The sequence below is a fragment of the Eimeria acervulina genome, genomic scaffold, assembly GCF_000499425.1.
Source record: "Eimeria acervulina Houghton genomic scaffold, Eah_scaff679, whole genome shotgun sequence".
Taxonomy (NCBI): Eukaryota; Apicomplexa; class Conoidasida; order Eucoccidiorida; family Eimeriidae; genus Eimeria; species Eimeria acervulina.
Genome location: NW_013549663.1, coordinates 6541 through 18801, shown reverse-complemented (window position 1 = coordinate 18801; position 12261 = coordinate 6541). Strand labels below are relative to the sequence as shown.

At 47.0% G+C, this 12261-nt stretch overlaps 1 protein-coding gene across 1 annotated transcript; it reads left to right on the top strand.

Moving 5' to 3' along the window:
- Nucleotides 1–6879: 6879 nt before the first annotated feature.
- On the top strand, nt 6880–12261 carry EAH_00046230 (enterophilin-2L, putative; the record flags this gene model as incomplete). Its single annotated transcript, XM_013394717.1, has 7 exons — nt 6880–8177; nt 8514–8680; nt 8847–8935; nt 9153–9251; nt 9458–9619; nt 10036–10173; nt 10474–12261. 7 exons carry the CDS (start codon nt 6880–6882, stop codon nt 12259–12261), a joined length of 3741 nt encoding a protein of 1246 aa, XP_013250171.1.

Sequence of the window (12261 nt, the reverse complement as noted above, 5' to 3'; positions counted from 1 at the left end):
TATTATTATTATTATTATTATTATTATTATTATTATTATTATTAATATTATTATTAATATTATTATTAATATTATTATTATTACTATTATTATTATTACTATTATTATTATTATTATTATTATTATTTTTATTATTATTATTATTATTATTATTATTATTAATTTCAATGTCGCTGATTTTATTATTTTATACACTGAAAATAATACAAAGAATTTATTTTTATTATTAAGAAGAGTTGGTTAATAAAAATAAAATAATGAGGTTAATTTCACGCGAGAAATAAATAAAATAATAATATTAAATATAAAAATAAAGAGATGATAACAATAATAATAAAAATATTTATTTTTATTTTGCTGGGAATCGAACCCGCGCGACAGCAGCGCAGCAGCATAAAAAACAGCAGCAGTGGGGCCCCCTATTTTGCTGCTGCTGCTGCAGCACTGAGCTAGAGGAGGTAGTTGTTTGTTATTTTTGCTTGTTTTTCTTCGTATAACAACTTAAAATAGACTGTATATTGATTTAAAAGACAAAAAAATATTATAAATTCAAAAGAATTAAGAGAAGTGCAGCAGAAAACCCAGCAGACATCTCACTGCTGCTGCTGCTGCTGGGGCCGGCGGTGCTTGCAGCAGCAGTTGTGTATATTTTGTTATTTTTTTTTCTGTTTGTTTTCTTCTTCTTTATATTCCTTTATATCTAAAAGGTATTATATTTGTTTGTGTTTATACCTCTGCAACATGAGTAGCGGAGGCGCAGCAGCAGGAGCAGCAGGAGCAGCAGCAACACAGGGAGGCCCTAAGGTTGCTCTCTACTCTCTCCTCCTATTCAAACAGAATAACGACAAACCTCTGCTGCTCTCTGCTGCTGTCGATGTCTCTTCGTTTCCTTTCTTTCACAGATCTACTATGAAGGAGCATATTATATTTCATTCCAGGTAAACGAGGCAGCAACAGCAGCAGCAGCAGCAGCAGCAGCATTGAATATAACTAATAATAAAAAGAAAGAATTACAAAGGAAGACTAATGTTTTCTATATGCATGGATGCAGCAGCGGCAGCAGCAGCTGCTGCTGCTGCTGCATTTACGAGGCACAGCATCATCTTACAATAACTGCAGCTGCTGAAGCGGCAGCAGCAGCCGCTACAGCAGCTGCAGCAGCAGCAGCAACAGCAGCTGCAGAAGCAGCAGCAGCACCAGAAGCAGAAACAGAAAACCTCAGACAGCCCTGTCTGTTATGCAGAAAGCTGCTGCTGCTGCTGCTGGTGATGCTGTGGTTGGGTGATGCTGCTGCAGCTTGTCTGCTCTTTTTTCTCTTTTATCTGTCTCCTTTTGTTGTCTGTCTCCGCTGTATATCATTTGTTGCTGCTGCGAGTTAGGGACAGCCTCAGCTGTCTCTGTTTGTCTGTCTCTGTCTCTGTCTCTGTCTGTCCCTCTCCTTTTGTTTGTTTATTGCTTTCTCTCTGTCTATATTTGTTTATTTGTGTAGATAGCTGTCTCTCTATGCCTCTTCGTTTGTCTGTCTCTCTGTCCCCTTCTGTCTCTCTGTCTCCTTCTGTCTGTCTGTCTCCTTCTGTCTGTCTGTCTCCTTCTGTCTGTCTGTCTCCTTCTGTCTGTCTGTCTCCTTCTGTCTCCTTTTATATTTTATGTTTGTCTGTTTAATTTTATTGCTTCTTTGTTTGCCTTTATCTTTTTTTTGTTTTCATTTTATTTATCCTTTTATTATTTTTTTTGTATTTGTTTGTTTGTCTACGGTGTCTCTCTTTATTAATCTGCCTATATATACATATATATATATATATATATATATAAACGCATTAATGTATTTGTTTATATTAGATTTATTTATTTATCTACTTATGCTTATTTATTTATTTATATTTATTTATTCTTTTGAGGTTTGTTATGTATTTATCTTCATTAATTTATATTTATTTATTTATTTATTTGTTTATTTATCTTTAATAATATTTCTGTATAAATCCATTAAAAAACAAAATAAATATATTTCTTTATTTATTTGTTTATATATTTATTGACTTAAATAAACAAACAAATAAATAAATAATAGCTGCATTAATATACAGATATATATATATATACTTATATATATTTATATATATATTTATATATATATTTATATATATTTATACATATATACATTTGTTTACAGTTATATATACTTATTTACATTCATATAAATATAAAATAAATAAATGTCTTTGTTTATTTATTTATTTGCAGGTTAATAGCAGCTCGCACCCCTGTCGGACGGCGACAAGCAGTAGAGTTTGCTGAAGGGATAGGAGAGTGTTATATATACAGTCATCCTTCGGGTGTCTCTGCAGCTGTTTTATCTTCTTCTTCTTATCCTATGAGAGTTGCATTTGGGCTTATCAATGAAGCAATTAAACTCTTTCAAGAGGTGCAGCTATTCTTGCTGTATATGCACTTACTTCTTAGCAAAACTAGACTATATATAAATATAATATATATAAGTATATATATAAGTATATAGATTAGTATATATATATATATATATATAAATATATGTATGTACATCTATATATATATATATATATATTATATGTATATGTATATGCATATGTATATATATATATATATGTATATGTTTATGTATATGCTCGTGCATATATATAGATGTATGTATATATATATATATACATATAGATATATATCGATATAGATATATAGAAACAGATATATAGATATGCATATATGTATATATATATATATATACATATATATATACATATATACATATATACATATATATATATATACATATATATATATATATACATATGTATATATATATATATATATGTATATACATAGCAAGACGGAAAATATGTATTTTAAATGAAGAGTATGCGGTTTCTTTATTTTGTATATATATGTTTGTCTTTACATTTAATGTGTCTCCTTTGCTGTCTGTCTCCTTTGCTGTCTGTCTCCTTTGCTGTCTGTCTCCTTTGCTGTCTCCTTTTATCTTTTTAGAAGTGCACAGGCAAGTGGGAGCAGCTAACTGAAGAGCCGAAGGGGACAGACATGTTTCCTGAAGGCTTTGACTTACTGCGAAAGTATAAAAACCCCCTTGAAGCAGACAAACTGCTCAAAGTCCAGAAAGATCTTGATGAGGTGCTGCTGCTGCTGCTGCTGCCGCTGCTGCTGCTGTTCATGCTGCTGCTGCTGTTGCTGCTGATGCTGTTGCTGCTGCTGCTGTTGATGCTGTTGATGCTGCTGATGATGCTGCTCATGCTGTTCATGCTGCTACTGATGTTGTTGTTGATGCTGCTGATGCTGTTGCTGATGTTGCTGCTGCTGCTGTTGATGCTGCTGATGCTGTTGCTGATGTTGCTGCTGCTGCTGTTGATGCTGCTGATGCTGCTGCTGATGCTGTTGCTGATGTTGCTGTTGAAGCTGCTGCTGCTGCTGCTGCTGCTGCTGTTATTGGTGATGCTGCTGCTTTTTTTAATGTTTGTTTTGTTTGCTGTCTGCGGCTTAGCCCAACGCTTTTTGTTTTACTGTCTCATTTTCTTTGTTTGTTTGTCTCCTGTCTCCTTGTCTCTGCTGGTGTATCTTCTGTCTCTCTCTTGTTCATTTTGCTGTCTCCTTGTCTCTCTTTCTTCAATTACCTGTCTCCTCTCTGCTGCCTGCTATTAGCTGTCTCCGTGTCTCTCTTTCTTCTATTAGCTGTCTCCTTGTGTCTATTTGTTCTTCTATTAGCTGTCTCCTTGTGTTTATTTTTTCTATTAGCTGTGTCTATTAGCTGTCTCTATTAGCTGTGTCTTTGTGTGTCTGTTTGGGGTGTACATGCAGGTGAAAGGAGTAATGCTGAAAAATATAGACGAGTTGCTGCAGCGCGGAGAGAAGCTAGAAGAGTTAATGCAGCGCAGCGAAGACCTATCAAATACTTCCTACCAATTCTATAGACAAGCAAAAAAATCTAATGCTTGCTGCAGCAGCCTATACTAAATGCAGCAGCAGCAGCAGCAGCAGTTGCAGCAGCAGCAGTTGCAGCAGCAGCAGTTGCAGCAGCAGCAGTTGCAGCAGCAGCAGCAGCAGCAGTAGCAGTACCACGCAGGCAAATATTCCAGTTCTTGCTGCAGCAGTCTATATCAACTGCAGCAGGAGCAGCAGCAGGAGCAGCAGCAGGAGCAGCAGCAGGAGACAGCCCCGTAAACTAAACACCTGCAACATATGCAGCAGCAGAAGCACAGCACAATAGAACAGCAGCAACACCTCCACCCGCTGTTGTTGTTGCTGCTGCTGCTGCTGACACAGCAGCAGAGTTTGGTGCTGCTCTTACTCGCTACCCTTAATAAAATAAGCAAAGGGCCCCCGTTGCTGAGGGGCCCCTGGTGTATGCGGAGCCACTGCATGTTAGGGTGTCTAGGGTCTCCTTGTGTCTCCTTTTTTCTTTTGTTTTCGTCTTCAAATGCCTTTTCATTTTACTCTTTTTAGGGCTCTAAGCTCTTATTTAGGGGCCCCTAAGAGCTGTCTTATTCCTAATAAAAAGTTTTTTTTTTTGCTGTTATAGGGGGCCCCTTCCTCTTCTAGCTGGGGGCCCCTTAGTGCTGTACAGAGACCCCTTCTACTTCTACAAACGCATAATAAACCCTTATTGCTGCTAGCTGAGGGGCCCCCTCTGCTGCTAGCTCAGGGGCCCCTTATGCTGCTAACTTAGGGGCCCCTCTGCTAATTGATGTCCTTCTTGCTGCTTTTAACTTGAGTACCCATAGGCCACGCGTTTTTAAAGAACGGCTCATCCTATTGTCTCCTGGGGGCCCCCAGGGGGCCCCTCTTCCTCACTCTTAGATACCACCAAGGGGCCCCTCTTATTGTCTCCTAGGGGCCTTAAAGGGGCCCCAAAGGGGACCCTTAAATATCATCTCCTAGGGGCCTTTTAGGGGGCCCCCAGGGGCCCCTAGAAGTGTCTCCTCGGAGCTTCTAGGGAGCCCCAAAGGGGGCCCCTTTGCTGTCTCTTAGGGGCATTATAAGGGCCCCCAAGGGACCCCTAAAAGTGTCTCTTAGGGGCCTTTCAGGGGCCTCTTCGCTGTCTCTTAGGGGGCCCCTTGAGGGCCCTAAAGGGGCTTTGAGTGGGGGGCCCCTGAGTAAAATTATGGGGGAGACAGGAGAAAGGAGACAGGAGAAAGGAGACAGGAGACAGGAGAAAGGAGACAGGAGACAGGCATTTGATTGTGAAGCTTCTGTTTGATTGAAGGCCTTGTACGGGGGCCCTTCAACTCCTACAAACGCATAATATACCCTTATTGCTGCTAGCTGAGGGGCCCCTTCTGCTGCTAACTCAGGGGCCCCCTTTTCTGCTGAGGGGCCCCTAAGGGTATCTTTTTTAGGGGTTTTGTTTGTTCGGGGCCCTAAGCAAATTAATTATCTGCATGTGATTGGTTAGGTTGATAGAGGAGATGCTGCTGCAGCTGCTGCTGCTGCAGCTGCTGCTGCAGCAGCTGCTGCTCACCTGCAGGTGTCTCTGACAGCAGCAGGAAGTGCATGCATGGAAGGCTTGGGGCTTTTTAGTTTTAGTTTGTTAGGGGAGACAGACAGCAGCAAGTTGTCTCTTTGCTGATTACTTTATACTTCGTCTTTGATTTGCTTTGTAGTAGCAACAATAAGAGCAGCAGCAGCAGCACTAACAGCAGCAGCAGCACTAACAGCAGCAGCAGCAGCAACAGCAGCAGCAACAGCAGCAGCAAGAGAATTCACAGGGGGATATATAAAGCCCCAAAAGGAGACAGGCGCCGTTGGGCCCGTTCATATATAGGAGACACTGCACATTATTTTATCTTTTATATATACAATTAAAAATAACTAATATATATACATATGTATATATATATATATTTATTTATTTATTTATTTATCTATTTATTTATGAAGGGTAAGAAAGGTGTTCTATAGTGGCTGTCTCTAGCGTTTGTTAGACAAACGCATGCATGCATTCTAAGGGATCGATAGTTGGGGCTTTATAATAATAATAATAATTATTATTATTATTATTATTATTATTATGGTGTAGTAATAATAATAGAATAATAACAATTACAATAAAATAATAATAATAATATAATAATGATAATAATAATAATAATAATAATAATAGAGGGGACAAAGGAGACAGAAGAGGAGACAGCAAGGAGACAGAAGAAGATAAAGAAGAAGAAGAGAAAAAGAAGAGACAGCAGAAGAGAGAGAGAGACAAAAAAAGAGACAGCTGCAGCAGCACACTCTGAATTGCGGTGTACAGACAGCTCTGTCTGTATATCCCTTTGCCTTTGCCGCAGCAGCTTAGCTTCTAGGCAACTAAAAAAAAGAAGAGATAATTGCTAACAAATGTAAAGCCAAATAAGGTCCTGCTGCTGCTCCTGTTGCTGCTGCTGCTGCTGTTGCTGCTGCAGACCAGCAGCAGCAACAACAGCAGCAGCAGCAGTGTCTGCAGCAACGTCTGCAGCAGCAGGTAGAATAGGAATATTGTATGAAATAAGGTGAAGAATAAATAAATAATTAAATAAATAAATAATAAATGATATTTAAATACTTTTTTCTGCTGTTAATAGCAGCATAAACACTTCTATTTGCTGCTGCGCTGCAGCAGCAAAACAGCTGGGGCCCTGAGACCACCGGGCCGCTGCAGCAGACATAGGGGTTTTCTGATTTAGTTGTTTAAATAATTTTATCGCTTTTATTGTTTTAATTATTTATTATTATTTAAATTTATTTATTATATTTTGTTGACTTAAGCTGCTGCAGCAAACCCTCATACACAACGCCCAAGCGCCCCCAGCGCCGTGGAGACCAGCCGCAGGGTTTAGGGTTTAGGGTTTAGGGTTTAGAAACATGACGGCTCTGAGGCCGTCTCAACTGTCTGTCTCCTCGCAGCAGGAGGAGACAGATGGGGGCCCGGTGTCTCCTTCTCTTCTCTACGACAGCCCCTCCAGCGCTCGCGCCAGAGCAGAGACTCATGCTGCATCAGCAGCAGCAGCAGCAGCAGCAGCAGCAACTGCTGCTGCTGCTGCTGCTAGTCCCGAGAAGACACTTCCACAGCAGCGATTTATCCACCGCCAACAGATGCTCCAGCAGCAGCAGCAGCAGCAGCAGCAGCAGAGATCTGGAACTGTTTTACGGGCTTCGATGGCGACTCACCGCAGCAGTGAGGCCCAAGACAGCAGCAGCAGCAGCAGCAGACGCATGACTGCTGCTTACGGATGGGGCGCAGCAGCAGCAGCAGCAGCAGCAAACATGCAGCAGGACTCAAGTTCCTCCTCAGAACCTGAAAGCCCTTCATTTCATGCTGCTCCAGCAACAGCAAGAGAAGCATTTTCTCCCTATCTGCAGCAGCAGCAGCAGCAGCAGCAGCAGCGAGCAGCTATGCTCCGCAGCAAGTCCTTCTCAGCCGGCATGCGAGCGCCGCAACAGAGACACCATGACTCATCGTTTGCCGCTGCTGTTGCAGCGCAGCAGAAGCTGCTGCAGCAGGCAGCAATGAGGAGAAATGCTGCAGGGGCACCGGACCGCATGCAGCAGCAGCAGGGGCTCTTCTCTCAGCTGCACAACAACAGCAGCAGCAGCAGCAGGAGCAGCAGCAGGAGCAGCAGCAGAAGCAGCAGCAGCAGGAGCAGCAGCAGGAGCAGCAGCAGCAGCAGGGATGGCAGCGCCGATGCACCCTTTCGCGGGCCAGCGTCTCCATGGCGCAACAGGCAGCAGCAGCAGCAGCAGCAGCAGCAGCAGCCAGTGGGTTGGAGAGGAGTTGTGGCTGAGAGACAAAGGGCCTTTGAGATGCAGGCGCAACAGCAGTTGCTGCAGCAGCAGTTGTTGCAGCAGCAGCTGCTGCAGCAGCACCGCGAACGCAAGCCAAGTGCCCCTCACCGGGGTCTCCAAGCAGCAGCAGCAGCAGCAGCAGCAGAACCCCAGCAGCACGAAGAGGTGCCCGTACAGCTCAGGAGGAGACAGACAAAATTGCATTCAAAGCGCAAACATCGCAAGGGGACAACTGCAGCAGCACCACCAGCAACAGAAGCAGCAGCAGCAACAGCAGCAGCAGCAGCAGCTGCTGCTGCTGCTGCTCCTGCTTCTGCTCCTGCTGCTAGCGGCGGGGGGGATGTGTGGACAGCCGCAGCTCGCGGCGCTGCAGCAAAGTGAGTTCAACCTAATAAACCCTAAACCCTAAACCCTAAACCCTAATGCAACTGCAAACCCCGGTGCACGGCTGTTTGTTTCTTTCTTTCGCTGGCCTAAACCCCAAATTCAGGGGCTGATGAAGCCCCGATTGATAGGGTTTAGGGTTTAGGGTTTAGGGTTTAGGGTTTAGGGTTTTGAGGTTAGGGCGTAGTGATTAGGGCTTGGAGGTTAGGGTTTAGGGTTTAGGGTTTACAGCTCAGAATTTAGGGTTATAGCCTATGGTTTTAGATCTTAGGGTTTAGGGTTTAGGGTTTAGGGTTTAGGGTTTAGGGTTTAGGGTTTAGGGTTTGCAGGCCCCCAAGCGAGGCGAAGGCAGTTCAAGGTCTTCCTGTCTTTCCTTATGCTGCTGCTGCTGGCTTCCCCTTCGCTCCTTGGCCGCCGGGGGCCCCCCCCATCTATGCTGCTGCTGCATTTGCTGCTGCTGCTGCAGCACGAGGCATGCCTGCGCGGCAGCCAGACAGTGAGTTTCCTGCTGCTCTTGCTGCTGCTGTTGCTACTGCTGCTGCTGGGTATCTCGCTTCTGCTGCAGATGCTGCACTCACGGCTGCTGCTCTCGCAGCGCTGCTTGACGCATATCCTAAGGGTATTTGCTGCTGCTGCTGCTGCTGCTGTTTGTTTGTTTGTAGGCGACTTTGTGTTTGCGCAGCAGCAGCAGCTGCTGGCAGCTCAGCGAGAACTGCAGCAGGTGAAGAGCGACCTCACCAAAGAACAAGAGGTTAGCCCCTGCTGCTCCTGCTGCTGCTGCTGCTGCTGCTGCTGCTGCTGCTGCTGTCCCTGCTGCTGCTGCATGTTGCTGCTGCTGATGCTGCTGCATGCCTTATGTTACTGCATGCCGCTGCTGTTGGCGGCTCACTGCAGCAGCAAAGGTTCAACTCTTACCTGGTAGTACACCGCGTATTTTTCTGCTGCGGTTGCTGCTGCTGCTGCTGCAGAAGTGCGAAGGCCTAGAGAAGCAGCTGAAGGAGCAGCAGGAGAGCCAGAAGCAGCAGCAGCAGCAAATCCAAGAGCTGCAGGAGCAGCTACAAGAGCAGGTACAGCTGCCCCTCAGCTTAAATGAAGAGGACCCCCCATGCAGCAGCAGCTGCTCAGTCTGCTGCTGTTGCTGCTGCTGTTTCTGTTGCTGCTGCTACTCCTAGGGTGTGTCTCGCATACCCGAAGTCTGTTCCGTGTGGTATTGTCTCTGCTGTTGCTGCTGCTGCTGTTGCTGCTGCTGTTGCTGCTGCTGCTGTTGTTGCAGACAAAGAAGGCCTCGGACCTGGCGACAAGCTGCACTGCTGCTGAGATGCGGCTGCAGCAGCAGCAGGAATCGCTGGAGGCAATCGTAAAGCTTCAAGAAGAAACACAAAAGGCGAGACAAGAAGAAAAAGACAAATACCTCTCTGAGAAGGAGCAGCTCCAAGTAAGCACACCCTGCTGCTGCTGTTGCTGCTGCTGTTGCTGCTGCTGTTGCTGTTGTTGCTGTTGCTGCTGCTGCTGTTGCTGCTGCTGTTGCTGCTGTGGCTGCTGCTGCTGCTGCTTTTGCTGCTGGCTTCTTCGCATACCATAGTAGTAAGGATAATGCTGAGCCTGTTCGTTCTGCCGCTGCCGGTTACAATGTTGTTGCTGCTGTTGTTGCTGTTGCTGATGCTGTCGCTGGTGCTCGTACTGCTGCTACTGGTGCTTCGTTCGCTCCTTCTTCTTCTGCTGCTGCTGCTGCTGCACCTTGCTGTTTGCTTCCTTTGTATTATTCACCGAGGGTCGAACCAAAGCGGCAGGGAATTCCTTGAGAGGAAATATATATATTTGCTGCTGCTGCTGCTGCTGCTGCTGCTGCAGGTGAAGATAAAAGACCTGGAGGAGGATTTGTCTTTTGCCCGCGATCAGCTGCTGGTGGCTAGAGAAAGTCTTATTGCTGCGAGGCAGAAGCAGCAAGCAGCAACAGAGGCGCATGAACAAGACCTTAAAGCCTTACAAGTCCGCTGCTGCTGCTGCCGTTGCTGCTGCTGCTGCTGCTGCTGCTGCTGCTGCTGCTTCTGCTGCTGCATTGTGTGGTAGTTCTTACAAGTCCGCTGCTGCTGCTGCCGTTTCTGCTGCTGCTGCTGCTTTGTGTGGTAGTTGAGCTGATTTTGCTGCTGCTGTCCTTTCTTTATGAATAGAAGTTTGTGCATGCAGCAGCTGCTGCTGCTTCTACCGTGCGGCACTCGCACCATAATCCTGTTGTTCTCAATGCTGCTGCTGCCGCCTCTGCTGCTGCTGCTGCTGCTGCTGCTGCAGTCTTACCGGAAGCAAAACGAGGCCCTGAAGCAAGATCTGAAGTTTGTGAAGACTCTCAACCTGTCTCTGTCTGAGAAGGCACGTCGGCTGCAGCTGCACGCCCCTTCGGATGTGTCTCCAAGTGTCTCCGAAACAGCAGAACAGCAGCAGCAGCAGCAGCAGCAGCAGCGGATCCCCAGCGAAGCGTACAGTGAATCTGCTTCGTCTATGAGCTCTGCCTTTCCTCTTTACCCCCAGGGAGGAGGCAGCAGCAGAGCGCTGCAGCTGCAGCGGCTGCAGCAGCAACTCAAGGAGAGACTGGAAGGTGAAGCACCAGCAGACAAACTACGAAGCAAAGAGGCCTCCTGGGCAGCAGCAGCAGCAGCAGCAGCATCGCAGCTGCCGTCCCCTACTGAAAGCGCATTCTCAGCGAGGGGGGCCCCACAGCAGCCGCCGCAGCCGCAGTCACTCCAGGGGCAGCAGCTGCTGCAGTTGCAGCAGCAGCTGCAGCAGCAGGAGCATCTGCAGCAGCAGCAGCTGCTGCAGCAGCAGCACCAGTTGATGCAGCAGCAGCACCACCAGCAACAAGCCCAGCAGCAGATGCAGCAGCAACAGCAGCAGCAACAGCTGCTGCTGCGCAGGGATTCGCTTCCCGGGCGGCTAGGCGCCCTTCAGTCTCTCGACGCAGCAGCAGCAAGACACAAACAGCAGCGGCAGCTGCAGCAGCTGCAGCAGCAGCTGGACCAGCTTCAGCAAGAACAGGAGCATTTGCGTCGGCAGCAGCAGCTGCTGCAGCAGCAGGAAGTCTCGGACGATGCTGCTTCTGCAGCTGCTGCAACCAATGCAGCAGCAGCAGCAGCAGCAGCAGGCGGGCCTCGCATTAAGGGGCCTGTGCCGCCTCCCTACGGGGATCGGATCCCAGCAGAGTTAGCAGAATTAACTGTCTCCAATCCAAAGTGTTTTAAGTCTCCGTTTCCTCTGCACAACTATCCGCCTGTCTCCTCAGCGCAGCGGGATGCAAATGCTGCAGCAGCAGCAGCAGCAGCAGCAGCAGCAGCAGGAGGCACTCTGCAGCAAGTCGCAGAGCACCACTCCACCTTCTTGCAGCCAACTACAAGCAGCAGCGGAAGCAGCAGCGGAAGCAGCAGCAACCGCACCTTCAGTGCTGCTCCCGCCGTAGCAGCAAACTCCAGCAGCAGAAACCAGCAACAGCAGCAGCAGCAGCAACAGCAACAACAACAGGAGAGGAGCCGTAGAGCGAGTCTCTCATTTACGCGCCCTGCAGAAGTGTCTCCACTTCCCCTAGAGGGCGTTGCTGCTGCTGCAGCAGCAGCAGCAGCAGCAGCAACAAGCGTCAGCTCCGCCAGGGACTCTGCAAGGAGACAGTGGCTGCTGCAACGCGTCTCTCGGGTGTCTCGGCTGCATGGCCTTGAAGAAGTACATCAGAAGACAAACGCGTTGTCTCCGACTTTGCTGTCTCTTTCTCGCAGCAGAAAACAAACACCTGCACAGACACCCCGAGATGCTTCCACAACAACAACGACCAGCAGCAGCAGCAGCAACAGCAGCAGCAGCAGAAGCAGCAGCAGCAGCAGTTCGACAGCAGCAGTAGCAGCTAAAACACCACGAGAAAACACTCCGCAGCAGACGCCGCAGCAACAGCGACCTGCGGGCGGCAACAGCAGCAGCAACAGCAGCAGCAGCAGCAACAGCAGCAGCAGCAGCAGCGGGTTATGCAGGACAGAGATGAAACGACAGGAACTAGGCAATACTTCAGACGGAGACTCTCCCCCTCCTGGCTTAGCTTAA